The 26208-nt window shown below is 35.4% G+C and overlaps 1 protein-coding gene across 1 annotated transcript in view; it reads right to left on the bottom strand.

Annotated features, from left to right (window-relative positions):
• SEC23A (SEC23 homolog A, COPII coat complex component) overlaps positions 1-24967 on the bottom strand; it is a 50391-nt gene extending 25424 nt beyond the window's left edge. The window contains exons 1-13 of the mRNA XM_081049769.1: positions 24580-24967; positions 20464-20705; positions 18673-18730; positions 18375-18461; positions 17189-17425; positions 12419-12498; positions 11494-11638; positions 9272-9430; positions 8017-8132; positions 4091-4214; positions 2467-2547; positions 1389-1478; positions 28-134 (exon numbers count right to left, since the gene is read on the bottom strand). Of these exons, the coding sequence (XP_080905895.1) occupies positions 28-134; positions 1389-1478; positions 2467-2547; positions 4091-4214; positions 8017-8132; positions 9272-9430; positions 11494-11638; positions 12419-12498; positions 17189-17425; positions 18375-18461; positions 18673-18730; positions 20464-20684 (1505 nt within the window). The 5' untranslated portion in view covers positions 20685-20705; positions 24580-24967. The remainder of the gene's footprint in view (positions 1-27; positions 135-1388; positions 1479-2466; positions 2548-4090; positions 4215-8016; positions 8133-9271; positions 9431-11493; positions 11639-12418; positions 12499-17188; positions 17426-18374; positions 18462-18672; positions 18731-20463; positions 20706-24579) is intronic.
• Positions 24968-26208: the final 1241 nt, after the last annotated feature.

Here is a 26208-nt window from a genome sequence, read left to right as displayed (position 1 = left end):
ATTAAATCGCTAACAAATACAACTTACTTCCTTGCAATGGTGGTCACTCGGATGCGTCTCTGCCCACTTGAATGCTGATACTGAGTCACAAACTGGATTGCCCCACGCCCTCCTTGAGGAATTGGAGCATTATGCTGTGTAAAGGTAAAAATAAAAACTAAGCAAACTCTATTATATTGTTGTCACACAGTCACAGGCTGCATATCCTGGGTCCAACAGAATTCATTTTAATACCAATTAGAAGGACATTTTTTACAGTGCACACAAAACAGTTGTGATTTGCCACATAAAAGAGAAATGGACTTGGGAGAGAGGGAAAGAATGATGAAGGATAAGAAGAATGAGTCCAGCTAGGAAATCAATTTCAAGTAACATATAATTCTGAGGGATATGAAAGAACAAAATGAAGGGAGAAAAGCGAAGAAATTAACAGATAAAGAAAGGTGTAAGTGAGGCAATTTTGCCTAAATAGTAACCTATGGATAGAGAAACTGAGCTAAGTCCTATTCCCTTATGTATATATATAAAATGAAAACACAACTTTCAGGAAGATAATCACATGATGAACAGATGACCAACAGAAAACCATTAAAAAAGAGACCAACAGTGATATATAGTAGTGATCCTCAGAAAGAAATAGCAAGTGGTCAATAGGAAAACTTTCTTCATGCCCTTTGACAATAGATATTCTTGCTTTGGTTTTTTCATTTTGTTCAAAGCCATTATCTTTTTCACAAATTTTAATTGTTAAAAAAAAAAAAAAAATCCTTGCACCTGTCTTAGGAAGGCTATTAACAGCTGATAGTTCATTTTATGCCTAATAACTATTGCAATATAAGTCAATAATTTATACATGAAATCATTCTTTAATATGATAATTTCCGCCTGTAGCAGAAAAAAAAATGGTTCCAAATATTGGAATCTTTACCTTCCAAGTTTTTTCTATGGATTTTGACATTAATAAACTTTCTTGTAGGACTCATATATCATTACATGACATATGTACCATGATATATGTAGTTGTACCTTGTGACAACTAGGAGGAGCTAGATACCGAATTACAAAAATGCATAGCCAGAACAAAATTTAAGATTATATTTATGCTTCAATTTTATATTTAAAAAAAAAAGAAAAAGAAAACTGAGACTAAAAGTTGGGTTGCCCAAGGTTGGGTATTTGCAGGTTTTCCTGGTATTTCTTTTCTATTACAGTATGTCCTCCCACCAAGGAGCATAGGTTTGAGAAATAGAAAATGACAAACAAAAACTTCAAAAGAGAGTAAGCTTTGGGTCATACTTACTATTGAAGAAAAACTAGGAAATATTCATGGCCTAAATTAAGTACTTGTTCAACTACACATTGTTATATTCAAATATAAAAAGTCATACCTGATTGACAACCTCAAAGTATATGGCTACAGTTGTAGTGGGACTAAGCCCACATATCTTCCATTGACAAGTGCCACCTGTTCCTATCTCCTGTAAAAATAAAACACAGTATGTCTGAAAGCTGGAAATACAATTTGTTATTATAATCTATACCAAGATGAAAAGAAAAAAATCTATTTCAAGTTTCTAACTAATTCATTGAATGTTAAAAGATTAAGGTTAAGATCATATAAAATATGTCATGAAATAAAACTAAGCAATTTTTACACAATAAAATTATAAAATAATTCAAATTCTTGCTAAGGAAATTACAAAAGTACTGATGTAAGTTCTTCATATTGTAGACTTCAAAAATATATACTACCATTTAATGAAGTAATTACAACTAACATTATCCTCCTATCCAACTATTTGATATGTGTAAAGAGATATTGATTTAACACATAATATATGCACATATGAATACAGGTTCTCTGGATCAGAACTGCATAATTTAAACAGTCTGATTCCCAAGAAAACTTATAAGATATAAATCTTGACCATGCAAACTGCTTAAAATTAATTTTTAACTCTGCCATTTTAAAGATGATTACTCACTTGGTGTTATTTGTCCCATCATCCTCTCTACAGATGTAGTACATAATTCTACCATTTTTAAGTATATTCTACATCTACCAGGTGGAATAATAAAACAGGAAATGAAACTTAAATCTAGCTAATTTGGTTACTTTGTTGTAAATTCTACTAACAAAAAGAAATTAGGAATTAATTTTGACTTTTAGAAGTCTCCAACTTCCCAAATCACAGCACAAGGGGACAAGGAATAACTTAGGAATAAAAAAAATTAAGAAAAACTAGTGATAGTACAAAAGTTTTAATTTAGGGGTGGGTGGGAAAAGCGTATTGGGAAAGAGGTACCACAAACAGAGCTATACCGATGGTGGGTGAACCACTATCTACTGAAAAACAGTCCATACAATAATTTTGAAAGGAATGCAATAGGCTGCCAGCCCAGGTCTCTGTTAGTTCTGCCCTGAAAATTAAACTGTCCTTTCTTTTTAGAATAAAGGTGACTTACATTTTCAGACACACAGGGTCCTTTAGAATTGAGAGACACACAGGGTCCAATAGCTCCTGAAACCTTTATTTCCCTTGAGGTCTACAAAATAAGAACACAGTACACTTTGGTGTGCTCAAACATAAGCTCAAATATTTGACTATAAGTATATAAAAATAAAGATGTCATTCCACATGTAAAACTCATAAGTCAATGAAAATACACCATGTTAAAAAATAATCAATGGGCACTTCCATGTTAACTCCCAAATTTAAAATCTAGCCCTGACATAACTTCACCCTCTATTTCTAGCTGCCCAGAGGAGGTCTCCCTTTGGGAACTCCCCCTCAATTCAAAATCATACCATATCCAGAAGTCACATGTCCTAACCCAAAAGCTTAAACACCATCTTCTGTTTTTTCTCCTACAGAAAATCTGTTACTGAGATTTTTTTTTTCCAATCTCCACTGATACTGAAATTTAAGCTATTATTATCTTCCACCTAAAAAACTTAGAAAGCCTAATTCAGTTTTCTTACTTGAGATTCTTTTTCCTGACAAATCCTGAATTCTACTGTCAGACAAAGTCTACCCAAAACACTGTTCTTCATCAACCTACAATGGCTGTTTCTGCTTACAAATGCATCTCCAAACAACCTACACACAGACTTAAAACTACTTCCCTTACATACCAATGCAAACCATCAACTCTCACTGGGCAGTTTTCCCCAACACACCATGCTGATTCTCACCTCTGGGCCTCTCCTCACACTGACTAAAATGTAGTCTCTTCAACTAACATAAATTCTGCCATCTTTCAAAAACCAGTGTAAGTTGCTATAAAACCATTTATCTTCTAGGATAAATTGTATCTCGCATACATTCATTTTCTTCCCTAAACCTCTATAGCACTTTTATAATCTACTATTATTTCATTCTATCACATGTGTTAATCTTGTCTTTCTATCAAGACTAAGTTTCTTTATAAGAAGACCTGTGCCTTAGATGTCCCTTGAGATTGCTACAATTTCTGAGCTTAATGCTGGACATACAGCGAGCATTCAATAACATAACAAGATTAACAAGAAATATTTAATGAAATTCAAAATCAACACACTTGTAACTGACACTTAACCTTTGGGTTTTTAAAACTCAAATTTCAAATGAATGACAGAACTGAATAATAGCAACAACCTACCAACGATAAAACAATTACTGATTATCCAAAAGGAATAGAACAGGTTTCTCTTAAGTTAGATACCAATTTCTGCAAATAAAAATATCTAGCACAAAAAAAAAAAAAAAATATCTAGCACTAACATAAGCAAATTTAGCACTGAAAAAGATCGAACACATTTAAGAAGTTAAACCTTATATATGCAGGGTTAAAAAAGAGTTTAAACAAATTTTACCTATCTAATATCTTCTTTTCTAACCATTATTCAGAAATGCTCAAATAAAATTTCACTGTACATTTAATAATGACACATTTTTCTAATGAACAAAATCTCTAACTCTGGGTTTCAATATAAAATAACCACTATTTTTAAATCATATATTGAATTTGATTAATGATACTTTAAAATTATGATCAAACCTATAAATTTCTCTTAAACATACCACACGTGTCAAGTTTTGGTTCTTACCTTTATTTCTAATGTACCACCAAAGCCCATTTTAAACTGTCCATGTATATCTTTGGTAAAGACTCTTTGAAAAGTTTGCTTGAACAAGGAAGTGTTGAAAGAGTCTCCCATTACCATGTATCCTCTGCATGGAAAGAATAAAAAGCAATGTGACACAAGTAGTGAGTTTGACACGTGTTAAAACAAAAAAAATTACCTCTCAGTTCTACTAACAAATTTTAAAGATATTTCCCAAAATGTGCAACATTATCATTAATTTTTAAAACTCAAATATATGAGACTACCCCCATGGCACAAATAATCGCAATCCTGAGGGTACCTGAGTGGCTCTACTATTTGCATTTGTCCTCAGTAATTTTAAAAAAATTCTTTTTTAAACAAATAATATATCCACACATTACAAAATTCAAAAGATGCAAAAGAGTACACAGTAATAGATATGCTTCTCCTATTCCAGTCACCCTGCTCTCCATACTGGTGAAAATAACTGGCAGTTTACAGCATGCATTATCATTCTTAAAAACAAATACATATTTGTATATGTGTATATGTGCACATGAATATATATTGCCTGTGCGTGTGTTATATCAAACTTAGTTTTACACCCAGTGAATGAGACTGAAGAGACATGGAGGAAGAGACACTGAGTTGAATTTTGTACGTTGACCTTGACCTAGAAGTACTGACAAGTTAACATATTAATTCTAACAGTTTGTATATAATTTAGATCCTTTCAGATTTTCTACTATTGCAAACATGTCATTTGTGATGATCTGTGTTATCGATAAACCTGGTAATGCATCCTAGACTAACGACAACTTACACTGCCCCACTTATCTGTTTCTTTGTAGAGCAAACCTCTGTGAAAGAGCTCTCTATATCCTTACTACTCAGTGTGGCCTTTGGTCCAGCAATATCAGTTCACATCACTAAGGGTCTTTTTGGAAAAGCAGAATTTCAAGTCCCATCCTGTTCATTCTAAATCCAGAATCTGTATTTTAAAAATATACCCTGTGCTGTATACCTGGAACTAATATAAAATAATATTTAATGTCAACTATAATGATATGTATATTTATATAGTCACTGGATGTAAAGTATAGCATAGGGAATATAGTCAATGGTATTGAAATAGCTATGTACAGTGTCAGATGGGTAGTAAACTTGGGGTTATCACTTTGTGAGGGGTGTAAATGTCTAATCATTATATTGTTTTGTACACCTGAAACTAGTAAAAGAAGAAGAAAAAGAAGAAAAAACAATGAGCTGAAGGAAAAAAATATATATATGTGTACATATGTATGCATATATATATACATGTATATATATGTATATATATACACACACATACATATATACATACACACACATACCCAGCTGATTTATATATGTGAAAGTTTGAGAAGCTCTGGTCTGTATCAGCTGTTTCTAATCCTCTCCGCCTGTTCTTTTTCTAACTCACTCTAAGTCAACGTTCACTGCTCTTAGGAAAGTCACCAATGACCTTCACAGTGTTATAATGCACAATCTTACAATCTCAACCATTTTTATTGCTTTAAAAAGCCACTAATATTCTGACAATTCCCAAATTTATATTTCCAGCCCAGACCTATCTCCTGCATTCTAAATTGTAAAACCAACTGCCTACTCAACTTCTCCTCATGGATGTCTACTGGCATCTTAAACCAAACATGTTCAAAACCAAACTTTGTCCCAAATACTCTTCCTCCCAGTCTTATTCATTTAAATAAAGGGAAACTCAATCCTTCTAGTAGACACCTTTGGTTTTCTCAAACCCCAGATCCAATCTATTAGCAAATCCTCTACCTACTAAATATATCCAAAATCCAATCACTTTTCACCATCTGTGAAGCTACCACTTGGTATTCCTGTATGCCTATACAGTAAATCCTCATATAACATCATCAATAGGTTCTTGGAAACTGCAACTTCAGAAAAGTGACTATAACAAAACCAATTTTACCACAGGCTAATTGATATAAATAAGAGTTAAGTTCCTAAGGCATAATTCTGGTCACAAAACACCACTAAACTTCTAAGTAAAAACCCAAAACACCTCTAATGTTATATACTGAAATAAACATGAGCTATACATACATTTAAGAAAGATTAGTAAAAACAAGATAATTATAATTCCAACCCCCTCCTTATTCCAGTTCAGTCAGGGCGGGAGTCTATCCTCGCAGCTCAGGGTACACGGCAAAAGAGAACCAACCCTGGACAGGACACCCTTCCATCCCAGGGCCACACACACACTAGCTCAGACTGGGACATTTGGACACATCAATTTACCTGACTGCACATCTCTGAGATGTGAGAGGAAATTGGAATTAAGATGGAAAACCCACTCAGACACGGAGAGAATGTGCAAACTACATATAGAGAGTGGCCCTGGCCAGGATTCAATTTTTTTTTTCTCATCAACATTGCAACAAAACAATGTTGAACAAAACCACATATTGAAGGATCTGTTGAACTCTACTAAAGACAACTGAAGTCAGATGATCCTTTCAAACATTAAGTCAGATCACATCACTTTCTACTGAAAACTTTCCAATGGCTTCCCATCTCGCTCAAAGTAAAATCCAAAGCCCTAACAATAGTCAAAAGACCCTCTCAATCTGTCCCCCTAACTTACCCCACTCCAGCTACTTTGGCCTCCTTGCTGTCTCCTAAATACCCCAGGTTAGGTTCTCAACTTTGCATTTGCTATTTGGAACCTTTTCACTCTTCCTTCATTATGCACATGGCTCACTCTCTCACTTCCTTAAGTCTTTGCTACAATGTCACCTTCAATAAGGCCTTCCCCTCTCACCCTTTAGTACTGCAAATCCCTATCCTCATTTCCTGACTTATTTTTCTCCCTAACATTTATCACCATCTGACATACTATCTACTTTACTTGTCTCATCTCCTCTCACTAGAACTGTGCATCTAACATGTGGCTATCTAAATTTAAATGTAATTAATTAATATTAAATAAAATTAAAAACTCAATTCCTAAGTCACACTCATCACATTTCAGTGAGACAATACCGAGAACATTTCCAATAAAAACGTTACACCGAATGGTCCTGCACTAAGATGATAAGCTCCATAAGGGCAAATTTTTATATCTCCAATACTTTGAACAGTTTGATACACAATAGGTGTTCATTAATATTTATTAGATTAATGAATTACATAAATAAACCTGAGAAATGAGTTGACATACTAGCAAATCAAATCTGGCAATATATACAAAGAATTATTCAGAAGTTAGATTCATCCCAGGAATGCAAGGTTGGTTTAACACATAAAAATTCTCTGTAATAAACTCAACAAATTACGAACAGGTAGGAAATTCTTCAACCTGATAAAGGCATTTACAAATACCTACAGCTAACATCATTCTTAATGGTGAAAGATGGAATGTTTTCCCCCTAAGATCAAGAATAGAGATATTATATAAACAGAAAGTAGATTTGTGGTTGTCTAGGCTTGTGGTTGGGGGGGAGGGGAGAGGGTTGACAAAGGAAAAGTGGGGAGTGACTACTAGTGGACAGAGTTTTTTTCTGCGGTAATATAAATGTTCTAAAATTAAACTACGGTGATAATTGTTCAACCTGTCAATACACGAAAAAACACATTACATTGTACATTTAAACAGGTAAATTTTATTGTATATGAATTACATCTCAAAAAGCTGCTAAAATATAACTGCAAGATATCAAGGTAAGCTTTTCAAACAGACCTGTGCCTTTATAACTATATTTCAGAAAAAATTTAAAGTGAGTTTTACGGAAAGGAGTATCAAAAACTGTTAATAGCTGTTGCCCTGGAGTGGGAAGATGATGACTGGCTTTTTTCCTAAACTGTCATTATTGGTTTATATGTGCAAAAATTGTAAAAATTCAAATACATACCCAGTAAGATTGGGACAGCATTTCATCTCCAGGAGACCTGTCTGATCTAATGCGCATGCATAGATATCAATAACATGACCAGTCGTAGCAGCTCGATTAGCCAATGCTTCAAAGTGCTACAAAATATTTTTTTATCAAATAGAATCAAAGTAATGTACAAACTTAATCATCCTATAAATCTTTTTTCCCATTAATATATCAAAATGATTTAATACTAAAAGGTTAATCCATAATAATTTAAATGTGACTTGTTATAATTTGCTATAATGTCTCAGAAAATGATAAAATAACTTCTATAAGTCTGATACTTTCACATCCTTTTCTTTAAGAGCCATTCTTTCTAAAGATAGTAGTCCCCCCTTATCCACAGGGGATAATATAAACTCCTAATACTCTAAACTTGAAGACAGGCATACTGAACATCTTGCCCTTGGTACATAAATTTGGTAGAAGAACAACACAGAAGTTTTTCCTGGCTAAATCCAACCCAAGTAACAAAAACATCAAACACAGGCAATAACAAAAGCAGTAAGATAAACAAATATAAAACGTTTTTTGAAGCTCCAAAAATTCCAAGCTCAAAGGGAAATTAGGTGGCAGGGAAAAAAGCATCCATTAATAGTGAGAAAAAGTATTTGTTATTAATTACACTTTAAAAAATATAATAATGACTATCAAAAACAAATACGAGATAATATAGCACAACTAAATTAAAATTATGAACTCCAGAGAATTTTTTAATAGGGGGGTGGGGGGGTATTAACAAGGAAAACCAATACGAGAGTCAAAAATCAACATTAATGAAAAATGTACTGTCACAAACACAAAATTAAAGTTACATAAACAGACAACAACTCACAAAACAAATGATAAGACCATTCAAGCTATGAAAAACATATATATCTAAAGTACAGCCTTTTGGAAATGAAAAATTAGAAAATTCAAGATATTCTTCCTTAATGGAAAAACATTCTTTAACGTGAATATTAAAAAAGGTGCACACAGGGTTTCCCTCAGGAGTAATTTTTAAAGAGATATCTACTGGTGTCTACTATTAAGTTCTTAAACATTTAAAACCAGAAAAATTTTAACTTAAATTATCAAATACGAAAAAGAGACTATTTCTTCAATTTTGAACAACAGCTACAGTACGACTTCGCAATATCAGATTTCTTATTGTAAAATATTTGTATTCTTCCTCTTCTATCAAATGAATTTTTCTAATAAGGAAAAAAGACTTAAAAACCAAAATTACCTTAGTTCCCTTTTTAACATATTTGGCATTGTCTTTTTCAATGTCATGCCATGATCTTATAGGTGTCTTCAATTCATCTCCAACCACCATTCCAGGCCCCTGAGTTGCTGGACCGCCGATGAACATCATGATTCGAGCACCAGTGTTGGGAAAAGTACACTATCAGAAAAAAGCAACTTGTCAAAGCGTTTAAAGAAAACAAATGGATGTACATTTCTGATAATGAATTCAGAGATATTCTTTCTAAAAAACAGGAAAGCATACATTTTCCAAGAAATAAAATAATCAAATGCTTAAAATTTAAAAACAAGGTGTTTGTTTAAATACCTGTCTCTTAAAATCCTCTTCTAAATAGTATACCTCGCAAATTTTAAAATAAAACCTGACAGACACCACTTTAACCAAGTGATCAAAGCTAACTAACATCAGCAGTAATAAAACAAATTGACATCATGGGTTCCCTGATGTGTTGCTCTAAGCAGAACACAAATCAGTTCTGTAATATTCCTGGAAAAGTACATAACTTATATGTAGTCATTAGGAAAGATATGATAAACCCAAATTTAGAGTCATACTACAAAATAACTAGCCTATACCAGTAAAAAACACCAATGTCATGAAACACAAGAAAAACTGAGAAACTAGTCCAGGTTAAAGGACACTAAAAAGACACAACAACTGAATGTAATGCATAATCCAGGATTTTCTTTTGCTATAAATGGGTATTATTGGGGTAACTGGTGAAATCTGAATAAAGTTTACAGATTAGAAAATTGTATTCCATCAATGTTAATTTCCTGATTTTGTTAACTGAACTACAGTCATGCAAAAGATTTTTTTCTGTAACTAAGAAATATCCCCTGAAGTATTTAGAAGGGGCTCATGTTTGTAACTGACTTTCCAATGGTTTTTTTAATATTTATATATGTGTTAGGGAGCATTTAAGATCTGGCTTCCTGGCAATTATTGTCAGTTTTTGCTCAAATAAACTTATAAAAATTCTCAAAATACGATAACAAAATTTATACGTGTGTGACATATAAATAGATATCTATACAGATCTATATAAATATCAAGACAGAGAAGGAAAAAGAAAATGTAATAAAACATTAACATTTGAGGACTCTGTATAGAAGTTCAATTAATCTCTGAACCATTCTCATAATTTTTCTCATAATATGTTTGGAACTAAGTAGAAAGTTAAAAGATAATGACAGTAACAGATTATAACTCACTGTATAAAACAGGAAACCATGAGTCCATAGTGATGTTAATAAATGAATTGAAAGTTTGATGAGTAATGGAATATTTGCCAGTTTCAAAGATCCTCACCATCTAGTGCTTATTAATTACAAAGAGAGGGGAAATAAGAGTAATTTTACAGTGGAGAACCTAGCAGATACAACGTTAATGAGTGATCAAAGTGATCATCAGGCGAATAAGAATCATGTGCCACCTGATAGGATGCCGCAAGACACAGTATTACTTCTGTGATACATGCAAGACCTGAATCTAATTGTGAGGATACATCAAGACAAACCTAAATTGAGAGACATTCTAAAAATCTTCCAATGTCAAGGTTACGAAATGCAAGGAAAGGCTGAGGAACTGTTCTAGACTGTAGGAGCCTCAATAGAAGTAACCAATAAATGTACACTTCTGAAATAAATCATTTTAGTAAAAGAAATATTGGAATAAACAGGCAAATTGAATGAGGTCTGAGAATTACATGGTAGTAATGTATCAGGGTTAATACTATGATTTTAATAGTTGTACTGTGGTTACATAAGAGAATATCCTGGTTTACAGTAAATACAACCAAAGTATTCAAGGGGTTGGGAACATTATGACAGCAACTTAATATCAAATAATTCAGAGGGGGTAAAAAGTTCTTTGCAACTCTTGTATAAATTTGATAGCATTTCAAATTTTTAAAAAACATTTTTTAAACTCTCTTTTCTAATTATAAAGCAAAGATATGTGTGGTACAAAATTTTCAAATTCTACTTAAAATTCTCCTTATCCTACCATTGTTAATATTTCGGTAAATATCCTTCCAGAAGCTTCTCTATACACAAAAGGATATATTGCAGATTAAACTTTAAATAAAATCATGTACTTTTGCTCCAATGACCTGAGTTTTTTCATTCAACATTATCTTGTACATATCCTTCCATACACACATATACATTTACATTTCAAAACAAAGCTATTGTCACTACCTCAAGTAGTCCTACAGCTATGGAAAGTGCCACCCCAGAGGAACGCAAAGGTCTCTTTCCCTGTGGTACAGGCCAAGGGTCTCGCTGCAGTTCTCCCAGAAGATCTGTGAGATTCATGTCTATTTTCTGAACTGGCTGCAAGAATCTGCAAAACAAAGTTAAAGAACAAGCTATTTATTTGTGGGTCAGGGTGTAAGAAACAAACTATCTACTTTCTTAAAAATAGAGAAAAATAATTTGAATACACGGTAGACCAATGGTTCTCAAAACTACTGGGTACATCAGAATCAGTGGGAGGGCTTGTTTTAACAGATTGCTGGTTCCAGAGCATCATTTCAGGAGGTAAGGGGTGGGGCCCAGGAATGTGCATTTCAAGTAAGTTCCCAGATAATGCTGACACTACCGGTCCAGGAACCACTTTGAGTACAACTGCTATAAATGAGTCAAACCAACTATTACTTCAGGAACTGCATCTTTCATTTACCAGCCTAGTAAGTTTTAAGGCTACTGAAATAATTATGAGAAGATCCATCAACTCACTTATAGTAATACCACCTCGTACTAGAGAGTTTATGGGGGTAAGCTACCTCTAAGACTAAGACAGCAAAATGAAAAGTTTCTGAGGCCCTGTTATTGCTTGGCTGCCCTCAACCACAAAAATTAAGTTTTTTCTGAACTTAAAAACAGAAAATCAGGAATATATCAAAATTGAAGTAACTCCTTACATTATAATGATGAGAAACCAACCATTTCAGTGACATGATTCTGCCTCAACTCTTTAAAAAGTATACTAACATAACATATATTCCTAAAAATATTTAGCCATACAGTATTATTGAATGTCTATATTCAAGTTAAGGGGATGGGATGCTTAAAATAGCTTCATGAACTGTCAAATTCTCTGCCATATTCAATTATGTATTACCTATTGGAAGGAGGTGGCTGTTGTACCTGAGGACCCCGTGTTGCTTGAGTAACAGGTACTTTCGAGAGGCCCAGCATTTCCTGTAAAGAGATAATCTCTGTGATATCCATTTCACTACTCCTACAAAGATGTAGCAACTATTAACCATCTGCAAGGTGCTGTGCTAGGCATTAGGAACACAAGAACAAAGAATGCAAAGTCTCCTTCCTCAGAAAGCCAAAGGTCCAGTGGGGAGACTGTCATTTAAACAATAACAACACAGTGAAATAATCAAAAACCGAAAGTCCAAGGTGCTATGTTAGCAAAGAGAGACACCAGCTCAGAAATGTTTTTTCTAATTGATAGTCAAATTAAGTTACTGTGCTACTTAAATGTCTATATTTCTTAATTTGTATTCATTCATCCCTTTCAGCAACTGTTATCACAAGTACCTGTTATGTGCCAGGTATCTAATGGTGAAAAAATATATAGTTCCTGACCTTAAGGAAATTAAAATTTGGTGAAAGAGACAGGAGTTAATAGAATATTTAAGTATAAAATTTCAATTATTATAAGTGTTATGTAGGAGGGGTACACGGCATCGTATTAAAGGGGGATTATAAGGTATACATACTTTGTATATCTATACTTGTTAATTTTTGGACTTAATACCTAGCCAAACTGCCAGGTTTGTTTTGAATTTTAGAAGTGTGCATTATTCCTCTCTAGACATATGAAAATAATGTTATTTTACTAAAGTTTGGTTGAATCTAGAAACGCTCAGTCATGAATAGAGTAGAAGTATGTAACAGAACATCAGAACGTCTACAGATTTGCAAAGAAAAAGTTATTGAACTAATACTGCAGTATTTCCTACTGCCAGCAGGCACAGCACCTTTGTACTGAAGATTTATTATGTGCTAAACTCTTATATATACTATTTCCACACAAAACAATAATGAAGTAGATTCCTTAATCCCCGCTTTACAAATGAAAACTGACACTCAGAAAGGCTAAGTAATTAGCCTAAGATTACACAACTAGTAAGTGACAAAGCAAGATATTAATCCAAGTTTTGCTACAAAGCCCTATAATAGTTTACACTATACTGAGTATTCTCACTTACATTATTTTATTTAGTAGTAATAACAACCTTGCAAAGTAGATATAGTTTATACCTTTCCATAGAGCATGAAAAAAACAAGCACAGAGATCAACCCAAGATCACACAACTAGAAGAGTTTAAGATTTGAATCCAAGATTATTTGGGGAGCAAAGACCAGACTCCTTTCAACCAGACGGTTAGAGACGGAAGATAAAAACACTTTAAGGGAGCAAAACAAACTTTAGTCTGCAGGCATTCACTGTCTGTTTCAAAAATGCAGATGTTTTATGTGTTATATGTGTATTATATTATTTAGGTAAAATGTATTCTATAATCAGAACATTAAACCACTTTAATTGGGGGAGTTGATAGTTTGATCTTTTTTTTAATTTATTAAAGTTATTGGGGTAACACTGGTTAATTATATAAGTTTCAAGTGTGAATTTCTATAATACACCATCTATATATCACATTGTGTGCTCACCACCCAGAGCCAGTTCTTTTTCCATCATCATATACTTGAGCCCCTTTCTTCCCTCTTCTACCACTTTCCCCCCTTACCCTGTGGTAGCCACTAAAGTGTTGTGTCTATGAGTTTTTGTTTTGTTCCTTTGTTGCTTTCAGTTTTATATCCCACATATGAGTGAAGTCACATGGTTCACAACTTTTTCTGACTTAATTCGCTTAGCATGATAATCTCAAGCTCCATCCATATTGTCACAATGGCAGTATTTCATCTTTTCTCATGGCCAAGTAATATTCCATTGTGTATATATACCACATCTTCTTTATCCAATCATCTATCGAAGGACACTTTGGTTGTTTCCATGTCTTGGCCACTGTGAATAATACTGCAAGGAACATAGGGGTACATATATATTTACAGATAAATGTTTTAAGATTTTTTGGGGTATATACCCAGAAGAGGGATTGCTGAGTCGTATGGTAATTCTGTTAATTTTTTAAGGAATCTCCATACTGTTTTCCATAGTGGCTGTACCCATTTACATTCCCACCAGCAGGGTTCGTTTTTCTCCACAACCTCTCCAATACTTTTATTTGTCTTGTTGATAACAGCCATTCTCACAAATGTGAGGTGGTATCTCATTGTGGTTTTTATTTGCATTTCCCTAATAACTAGGAAAGTTGAGCATCTTTTCATAGTTGGCCATTTATATGCCTTCTTGGGAGAAGTGTCTGTTCAAGTCCTCTGCCCATTTTTTAATTGTATTGTTTTTGTTGTTGTTGTTGACTTACATGAGTTCTTTATATATTTGGGGTATTATCCCCTTATCAGAGGTGTTCTTTGCAAATATCTCATCCATTCGGTTGGTTGCCGCTTTGTTTTGTTGATGGTTTCTTTTGCTGTGCAGAAGCTTTTTAGTTTGATATAGTTCTATTTGTTTATTTTAGCTTTTACTTCCCTTGCCTTTGAGGTCAGATTCATAAAATTATCTGAGCCCAAAGTCCATAAGTTTAGTACCTATGCTTTCTTCTATGTAGTTTATTATTTCAGATCTTAGATCCATTTTGAGTTAACTTTGGAATATGGTGACAGCAGTCTAGTTTCATTCTTTTGCACATGGCTTTCCAGTTTTCCCAGCACCATTTATTGAAGAGGCTTTCTTTTCTCCATTGTATGTTTTTGGCTCCTTTGTTGAAAATTATCTGCATATATACATAAACACACACACACACACACACACACACACACGGGTTTATTTCTGGGTTCTAAATTCTATCCCATAGATCTGTATCGGTTTTTCTGCTGATATCATGCTGTTTTGATTACTGTCGTTTTGTGGTATAAACTGAAGTCAGGGAGTGCGATACATCCAGCCTTGTTCCTTTTTCTTAGAACTGCTTTGGCAACTCAGGGTCTTTTGTGATTCCATGCCAATCTGATTATTTTTTGTTCTATTTCTTTAAAAAATGCCATTGGGATTTTGATGGGGATTGCGTTAAATCTGAATATTGCTTTGGGTAATATGGCTATTTTAACTATGTTGATTCTTCCAATCCATAAACACAGAATATCTTTCCATTTCTTTGTGTCTTCTTCAATTTCTTTTAAAAATGTCTTACAGTTTTCAGTGTGTAGGTCCTTCACATCCTTTGTTAAATTTATTCCTAAGTATTTTATTCTTTTTGTTGCAATTGCAAATAAATTTTTTTTCGTTTCTTTTCTGAAATTTAATATTAGTATATAGGAATGCAATGGATTTTTGTACATTGATTTTATATCCTGCAACTTTACTGTATTTGTTTATTGTTTCTAATAGTTTTTTGGTGGCGTCTTTAGGGTTTTCTATCTAAAGAATAAATCACTTTAAATAAACTTACAATTTAAAAATAACAATAGCAAACACTTAAAGGCACATCCATTTAATTCTCATGACCCCCTATAAGAATACTATTTACTATTCTTATCTCCCTTTTACAGATGAAAAAACAATGGCACAGAGAAGTTACAACTTGCCCTCTTTCTCTCCTGTCTCATGGAAATAGATGATCCTCCAAAGTAATCTGTTTTCTGTGCTCCTGAAGGAATCCCCACCTCACTGACCTCATCTCACTCTTGCTTTCACAAACCCTCTTTAGTGTCTTTCCCTTCCGTTCATAAACATATTCAAGTGTCCTTCCGAAATGAAACCACTTTCACTCAGTTATCTCTCAGATGTCCACACTACCACTTTCCTTACTTACCTTCAACAACCACCACTGGAAAGAACAAACTCTAATTTTCTCCACTTCCTCAAATCTTATTTCCTACTCACTCACTGTCTTATTCACTGTGCACTATCCTCCTCATCCAAACCTGCAAATTCCTCCAGTTTTTCTATCTCCATTAACTTCAGCACTACTACCCCAACCTGCCAAGCTTCAAATTAGAGTCATCCTCGAAATCTTTTCTTTTTCATTTTGCGTTACCTGGGTGCCTCCGAAGTCTGATTTCATGTCTGTCTACTTTATTCCAGGTTTATGTACCATCTTCTAGAATAACAGTTCTCAAGTGGGAGTTGTATCAGAACCATTTAGCAAGTTTTTCAAAATACTTACATGAGCAATCCTACCCTCCCAACCACCTCCCAATATAAGCACAAATTCACTCACTCTCTCATGGTCTATCAAAATCTCTGGGCAGAGAAAAAAATTTTGAAAAATGTTCCCAGATGATCCTAGTATGCTACACATTAACTCCCCTGTCTTGAAAGCTAAAGCTTCGATATGCCCCAAAGATAAAAATGTACTAGTGAATGAAGAAAATATATATACTCATCGTTCTTATGTTAAAAACTCTGAAGCCTTAAAATATTTCCCTTTGCCAAACATAATGAAAGTGTTTAGTTCTTAAGTAAGAAATCAAGACACAAAAGCTAATATTCTGTGGTTGCTTTCTCTCAGTCTTTAGCATGACTCTTCTATAAGACCTTCAAATCTCTAATAAAATACTTTCACTTTTACTCTAAATGTTAAAGATACCGAGAAAACCGTAAGATCTTCAATCTGTATGACAACTTAAGGCAACTGAAAGAAACTAACACTAAATGTAAAGCTTCTGTTACAATTATATTAGTCAATTATAATAAAAAATATTTTCTAGAAACTTATATCCAGAAGGCTTTTACACACATATATAGAGTGATGCTCACAGATAGGTGGAAACTACCAGTCTTGTGGTTTACCTGCAGTTGTTTGGCAGACAGATCTTTTGTTCCTCTGAAGACATAGCTTTTTGAAATGCCTTCACATCCAAGTTCATGAACCTGCACCATTCTCCCAAAAGTAATAAGTCCAACCAAAGCTGTAGGTGGTAAAAGACTTAAGGACATCTGCATAGATTCTTTCAGGGCTTGTAAATCTTCATCTTCCATGCAAGTATCAACCACATAGAGGAATATCAAAGGCATCTGAGGACCACGCTGTTAAAAAATGTTGCCATTAGAAAAAAAAAATGTTGTTTTAAAAGTATTAACACTTCAGCACAATACATAAGGATAATCAATAAATGACTAATTAAATAATTTATGGTACATTCATACAATAGAATCCTAATAAAGCCATTTCAGCAATAAAACAGGTTATATATGCATGGAGAGACATCCAAGGCAAATCATCAAGTGAAAAATTAAGTTTAAAAACATTATTTACAGTTACACAGAGGAGACCTTCATTTTTTATTATTATAGAAACTAGCCAGGCTGGACAAATTACTGACTGGCTTAAGTGAACCATATTCTGCTTTCTCTACAACACTTACAAAGCATATCATTATTTTTTATCTTAAATATAGACACAACTACATAAAGCTAGTTGTTCAGAAAGAGGGAAAAAAAATGATTTTCCTATCAAGGGCCAAAGCAACAATTATTTCATTAACTAGACTTGGGAATATATCATCATGTTCCAGTATCATATTTACTGAGTATTAGGTTGATGGAAAAGTAATTGCGGTTTAAAAGGTTAAAAACAATTGTAAAAACCACAATTACTTTTGCACCAACCTAATATTTGCAAACTGATCTTCTACCTACAAAGCAAAATTGGTCTTTTAATGTTTATTGATCTATTCAGTATAGCAAATCACACCATCCCATCTAATATCCTGGCCATCCACTAAATATCTACAACAGAAATTAATATCTTTTAAATACCTTGCTTAAAATGACCTTGATAAATTAATATCTGTTTAAATACCTTGCTTAAAATGATCTTGAGAGGTTGAGGTCTTACGTTTGAAATGCTCCATCAATTCAATGTGAAAATCAAGAATGACGCCTTTTAAGTCATCTCAATTTAACAACTATTTTGGTATAAAGCAAATTACTAGATATTTAAAACTTCCTTAAAGATTTATTTGTATGTTCTTACCAGAACTACATATTCAATGCTAGAAAACTGAGGTAAAAGTTCAGCGGGCTGATTCAGTTCCGATATACCAGCGTAAGTAGGTGGAAACTACAGATAGAAAAAAAATTTTTTTAATGTAACAAATTATTTGCCAGAAAGAATAATGAAATTTTAAACTAAAGATAAATATTTCCTAATCATTTAATTATTTTAAAAATTGGTATTTTTATCATATAAAAAAAGATTTCATTTTTCTTTTTAAATATACATATTTAAACCAGTATTACAGCATTAACATCTGCAATGGGGGTTTTCTTACCTGATTCCTTTGATAACAGAAGTTGCAAGCCCAGAGTTTTGCTCGATAATCCACTTGACTGTTTTAAGAAAAGATACAATAGCTCATGTTTCAGTTCAATTTTACAATGATTCTAATCTCAATAAAATTTCTTTCTAAAACATGAATGCATTAACTTGATAGTCAACGTGATCTTTAAAAGCCATGTATTTTTTTTAATGTTATCAATACCTATGCCATACTTTTAACATATACAAGTTCACCTAAATGAATACTATAACTTTTAGTAATATAGCAAATATAAATAAAATTAAGATAATCCTATTTTTCCCTTAAATGACTTAATAACTTCTACTCAGGTCTAGAAAACATTAACTCAATTCAAAAATATATTTATTGACTGCTTAGTATGTACCAGGTACTGTTTTAAGTGTTGGTGACAGTAAATAAGACAGCAAAGACCCCTGGTCTCGTATATTCTAGAAGAGAAAGACAGGTAATAGACAAGTAGATACATAAACACAAAAGATACTTTTAGATAGTGATAATAGTTAAGATTAAAGAAAACAAAGCAGAAATGTGACAGAGTGTTTGGGAGGGCTACTTTAAAGGAAGGCCTCCTTAAACAATTGAAGTATGACCTAAATGAAAAGAACTCAGGGGGCCAGCCCAGTGACTCAGGCGGTTGGAGCTCCGTGCTGCTAAAGCTGAAGGCTGCTGGTTCGATTCCCACATGATCCCATGGGCTCTCAATCACAAGGTTGCTGGGTTCGACTCCTTAACTCCTGCAAGGGATGGTGGGCTGCGCACCCTGCAACTAACAATGGCAACAGGACCTGGAGGTGGGCTGCGCCCTTCACAACTAAGATTGAAAGAACAACAACTTAACTTGGAAAAAATCATGGAAGTACACACTTACGTCCCCAATAAAGTCCTGACCCCTTCCCCAATAAAATCTTAAAAAAAAAAAAGAAAAAAACTCAAGCCCCAGGAATATCTGGGGGGAAGAACAATCTAGGCAGAATACACAGCTATTGCACAAGTTCCAAGGTAGGAATAAGTATTAGTATATTCAAAAATCTGAAAGAGGGTAAGGTATCATGTATATGAGAATAAGGAAAATGGATGATATAAGATGAAGGCAGAAATACATAGAGGCTAGATAATGTAGGGCTTTAGAGGTCTTCATAAGGGATTTGGATTTTTCATCCCAACTATGGTAAGAAACTATAGGAGGATTTTAATAATCTGATACCATTTGCAAAACCCTAGCTTCTGGGTGAAGAGACTAGGGAGACCAGTTAGACGATAAGGAAACTGGTCAGGAAAAAGATAGTGTATTTGAAGTATTAATAGAATATACTAACAGAGATGAACATAAGAGACAGAATTAGTAATACTCTGGAGGTGGAATCAACCAGATTTGTAGTGGGATGGTCAAGGAAAGAGAGAACAGAAAGAGGAATATAAGATGATTCCTGAGATTCTGCTTATGCTAACAAGAAATCATAACATTTTTCAAACACCATAACATTTTTCAATTATGACTTTTCTAATGACATGAAATGGGTTGATACACAGCCAGCAGCAGTATCTAGAGAATACTGATAGAATCTAATGGCTTATATAGGGACAGTTTTACATTTGGTCTCTCAACACCTCACTTCTCCTCATAACTCTTTGGATTTGACTATCCTAATTTGAAAAAATAACTACAAAATAAAAACAAAGACATTTGTATATAAATGAGCAAGAAAAATTACATTTTTAAATCAGACTGTCACATTAGTTTTTTCTATCTATTTTAATTACCATAAAGGATTCAAAACTGCACGGCAAGTGGTCCTACTACACAAAACAGGTTCATATTGAATAGGTGGTAAATCGGGTCTCTCCTTCAGTGGAGTAAACAGGGCTGCTACCGGAACAACCATTCTTGTAGCTTCTAGTCGGCTTGATGGCCAAACATTCCAACTAAATCGGACTCCATCGCGTTCTTCATTTTGTTGGATGAATTCCAAATAGGTTGTCATTGTAGAGCTTGATTCTTATTTCTGTAACAAATTAAAAGACATTTTCAAATTATTTTAATAAAATTGAAAATAAGATTTTCCACTATTAGCACTATTATTAATCCATTAGAAATCATGACCAAATTAAAATAGTTACCTCAGAAAAAAATTAGCAAGCAACAATAACCCCACTGATAACAAAACACTAAAAAACTCTACTGATCCCAATGTTCAGTAGGTCCAATAAAAGGTAGTAAAATTTACTACCAGGGGAAGAGGGATGCCACTCTGGTCAGGGGCCCGTATCAAGAAACATCTCCATCTTGTTACTCTCTACCTGCCTATCCAGGATGCCAGCTTTCCTACCTAGGCAACAATTCTATCTCCGGCTCTCAAACTGCAACAGTGGTTAGTGATGGAAAGAAACTGTAAAAATTAAAGATCTGAAAGGATAATTTCAAGTGCTATGTGGCTGGCAAAAGATTTGTGAGAAAGATAAAGGGCATTAAGGACTGAAGAATTATGAAGGTACAGTACCAAAGCAGCCAACCTGGATGCTGAAGTTGTTAAGAACGACGGGATGAGGAACTGATTTTCAAATACAAGTGAGGGAAGGAACAGTATAATTTGATAAAAGTATATAAGATACAATAACAACTTTAATTTTAGAAAAATTTTCAGATAGATCTTGATAATACAAGTTACAAAAAGTGAAGCTTAACAAATCTAAGTATCTTAAGCAGCTAAGAACTTTTTCTTCTTTAAAAGAAATAAGATGCCAATTATAACTCCATTAATAATAAAATAAAAATTAAACACCATTTCCTATCAGAATCTGAAAGACAGGTAGAGAATCTTACGCTAATCAACAGTAACCATGGGTTGTCCAAAGGTTGATAAAGAATAAAGAGAAATGTTAAGATAACTAAATTTGTTATCGTGAAGGTAAATATAGGAGATAGCTTTGAGAAGGATGGTATGGAGCTTTTAAGAAAAGGTGGCTGTTGAAAGATAATGGTAAAAGTGTCTGTTGAAAGATAGAGGGAAATTAGAAGATGCCAACCTCAATTCTAACCTAGGGAACCGACAGAAGAGAAACCCAGTTTTCAGCAACAGCTTCCATGCTACAGATGTGACTATAAATTCTAGGACTATGCAATCCCTCTCGTTCTTTCTACAGACAATAAAGCAAATGAAGTTTTCTGTTCATTATTTAATCACACCTATAACCTAAGATGCATCTAAAATGCATCACCAAAAAGCATTAAAGTACCTATTAAAGTATACCAGACCAATCAGGAACCACAAAATACAAAAAATGTTTTGAGTGATTATTTTCTCAATTCTTCAAGAAATTTTCTCAATTTCTCAAATATATTAGGTATCCATAATACATTTTCTCAAAAATTGGTAAGTGAGGCTGTCACCTGGAAAATAATTCATAGTATTTGTCGCCAGTGATAACATTTGAGCTTTTAAGCAAATATTAAAATTTTTGAAAACTTGTATCCACTACCTTGAGCTTTACTGCTTCCTAATAGGTAATGATTTTTTTGTTGATCAGTGATGATATGTGAGTTTTGTGGGGGTTTTTAATATTGTATAATGAAACGTCATTATTTGAGAGATATACATTCTTCAGTGAAGCAATATCTCCCAAATGATCATGTCATGTTACAAAATCATGCATGGGTAAATGATCCATGCAAAATGTATTACAGACCAATGGGTTTTAATGCAACAGAAAAGTTCACTTCTAAGGTTTCACATTCCACACTGCAATTAACCCTTGATTTCTTAATTAAAACTGTTCAGTTTTTGATATAATATCAAAGAAGAATATGCACATCTGAAAAAGCTATTAAAATAGCCCTCCTTTTTCCAGCTACATATCTATGCAAGCCAGATTTCCTTCATACAATTTAACCAAAACAACATATCACAATAGATTGAATGCAGAAGCAGATATGAAAATCCACCTGTCTTCCAATGAGCTAGGTTTGGTGTATGGTGTTTGTTTGTTTTGAATCCTCAATAATGTTTAAAAGGTTCACTGCCTTTGGAACATTAGGGCTTAATTCAATCAGGGAGCCTAGTAGAGAGAGGCTCTATGAGACTTAGCATGAAGACATTTACACACAGGCAATAGCCAGGTTTAAGTTTCTACAACAGGTAACAATGCTGGATTGTAATTCCACTCCTTTTTATTAGGACAAACTAAATATCACCTGAGTGATACTTGAGCACAATTCCCTTCCTCTTCCTCACTATCTCTCTGGTCTAAGGTCATATTTGCTCCTAAATCACATTTATTTCTTACGTTCTCACTTTCCAGCAGTATTTTGAAAAACACCCCATCTGTTTCTTCTTAACTGGTCTAATTACATAGTCATGCAATTGTTCAATCCTAAAATCACGAATTCTAGTATAAAATTTGCTAGGGTTGGTCCCATATCCAACAATGACACACGTGAAATAAAGTCCTTTTTACAAACTAGCTTTTTATAAAATGCCATTATTTGATAAGCACTCTCTCCCCTATTATGTTTTCATAAAAGCTTAAACCCAAATGAATATGACAAACACTATATTCACATGGAGACTTTAACACACTAGTCATTACACATTTTTTTAAAGTGGTACAAAAGACCATTCTAAACAAATGTGTCATTTTTCAGCACAATTTATAATCCGTGGGAGTTACTTTAGCTAAATAATTTCTCATGGTAAAACTAAAAGCAAAGCAAAGCAGTTATACGACTTTAACCTAGCTTATCAAATATACCAGCGCACAGTACTTTAAACGGTTTTACCTACGATAGTTTTTCAATATTCCCGTTTTAGCCCTTTTATAGATACCTAAGTGAAAACCAGGTAAAATATAGTTCCTCCCAATCAGATGTATTTGTTAACAATTAAATGTGCCTGCTACTTTTTTCAGTTGTAAAATCCTCAATGAAGTGTCCTCAACTACTTCGGATGACTAGCTTTGTATTAGACAAATAACCTCTCTGATTCTCAATTTCTCATCAGTAAGATGAGGGCTATGGGTTAGAAAACTACAAGGCCCTTTTCTAACTCTAAAATTCTATGAGTCAATTAAAAATAACTGGACTTCCAAAATATTAAGACTACTGGAGAAGGACAAGAAGGAAACTTCACATGTATTTACATTTCAATCTAAAACTTTTTTTAACCAAGTTAATTTGACAAGTTATCCCAGGCTTTGAAGAGTGGGGGTTGAGGAAGTTCAAGTGGAAACGTTAATTCGACAAACACTCTCACTAGTGGTTATGTGTAGGTTTACTATGACTTTTCCTTTCCCACCAAAACGGGAAAGCACGAAGGCCGAATTGGAAGCACAACAGGTAAGATGGGTCAGGTCTGCACTCTGTTTGTAATGAAGGCCCAAGGCGTCATCTTTTCTTGACTTTTCTCCCCTTTCCCTTTTAACTCCCAAGGCCGAAGTACGGGTGACCAAATCACCTCGGTTCAAAGTCTAGAGCATTTCAGATCTGGCAAGTAATGAACCAAGAAATCCAAGTTGCCCAGTGGCGATGGGCTGGGATGGGGAAAGCAGAGAGCCCCGGAGGCGTGGGTGGGATGCTGGGCGAGATGCTCGAACACCCGTTTCTCACTCGATGCCCCCCACCCTGATCCTGGGTGAAAAGCCCCGGGAGAAAGAAGCACAGGGTGGTAGGTGAAAGGGTGACACATTCATTGCTCAAGGCTGCCCCGCCGGGCCCGGGCGCGCCCCGCCCGCCCCGAGGCACCAGGAGAGCAGAGCGGGCACCACCCCCGGGACCCCCGCCCGCCAGCCAGCCAGCCGCCGCACAGCCGTCCCTCCCCCGCTTCCCGCTGAGGCCCGCGGCCCCCAGAGGAGCCGGGAGAAGGCAGCCCTAAAGTTGGTCCTTACCTCGGTGTCCCCTCACGAGACCCTCGCCTGTCGCAGACTCGGCCTTGCAAAATCGGTCCTATCCGCCGAGCGCCAGCAGCCGTGGCAGCGCAATCAAGGCCGGCGCCGCCCCGCCTCCGCCCTCTGAGCACAGTTCCGCGGGGTCAACACGGCTGGTGCCGCCTCTGCCACGTCAAGGGGGCGGGGCGTGAGGAGAAAGGGCCGGGGTCGGAGCCGAGAGGCGGGGCGACCCGGCCGGGAAACCAGACGGGAGGGTGAGGACGCCCGCGGAGTCGACCTCGGGGTGGGGACGTGGAGCGAGAAGGGCTGGGAGCGACACCACGCGGGAGGTGCAGAGCGACCGGGGTAGGAAACTGCAGGGCGCGGTGCGGGACTCTGCGGAGCGGGCTCGGGGGAGGGGGCGGGAGGAGGGACTAGGCGGAAGGGGCAGGGCGGACCGGAGGGCGGGGCGACGGAGACGAACCCCACGGAGGAACGTGGACGGGGCGCGGGAGCCTGGCGGTGCTGCAGCTGGAGACCGGGGTGGCGGAGTCGAGCGCCTGGTTCCCCTCTCCCCGGAGCTACTGTGGATCCCACCCTCTGCGGCCCCAGGGGGAACTGGAATTTCTTCCGTCGCCACTCAGACGCCTTTGCTCGCCAGGAGAAATGGAGACGTCCTCTAGGACATCCTCTCCTCTGGGGCCCTGATTGATGCCTAGACTGCAAACCATATCTCCCCTTTAAAAAAAACCAAGTGAGAAGTTCGTTTTTACACTTAGTGCAGCGGTATTTGCTGAACAGCTAATGTGTGCCAGGCACTGTTGCGATGCTGGTGATACGACGTAGGCAAAAGAGGCCAAAATTCCGGGTCTGTAAGAATTTACGTACTGTTTGTGTATTCCTAGTCAGTTTACCTCTTTCCTTCTACACTGCCCCTACACACACAGACACACACACACACACGCACACTTTGGCTGATTAATCTTAATGCATTTTCTCTTTTTAAGAAAAGAGCTGAGCAAAATGGGACACAAATAGGTTGGAAGATAAATGGAGTTTGGCGGTCTCAGATGAACCCTATCCTTCGGTAAGGGGTTGCTCACGGAATTAATTCCGGATATAACAATACCTAAAATCCTGAAAAGCTTAGCTTTATAAGCATTTTACAGAATAGAAAAAATGATCAAATCCTTGTTCTTCAAAGCTTGTATTCATGAAAAGTCAGTTACGCACCATTTTCTTTCTGTAATGTATATAGGCTAAGGTTGTTTTGTAAAGTAGAAGAGAATGAGTTTGCTTGTCAAAATTTTAAATACAATCCTGAAGAGGAAATGGAAATCAAAAGCCAAAATTTATAAAGGCTTGCAAATAAAGTGGGCTCAGGGGCTACCTTAATGAGGACTCTTGACAGAAAACACAGCAAGTAAATAGATGTGGGCAATGGTATAAAGGTAGAATAAGGACATCTGCAAAAACAAGTAAGATCCAAGAAGGAGTAGGGTAATTAGACACAGATGAGAGGATCCTCAACGTATAGCACCTTTGGAAATTGTATTCATTTCATGGTCCCCAAAAAGGCATCTTTTCCATCCAGCTCAGTGAACACTATGAAGTCATAATACCTTTGTTTTCAGGTGAACAAAGGCTTTT

The sequence above is a fragment of the Rhinolophus hipposideros genome (genome assembly GCF_964194185.1).
Source record: "Rhinolophus hipposideros genome assembly, chromosome: 5".
NCBI classification, from domain to species: Eukaryota; Metazoa; Chordata; class Mammalia; order Chiroptera; family Rhinolophidae; genus Rhinolophus; species Rhinolophus hipposideros.
This window is presented reverse-complemented; position numbering and strand designations above follow the sequence as displayed.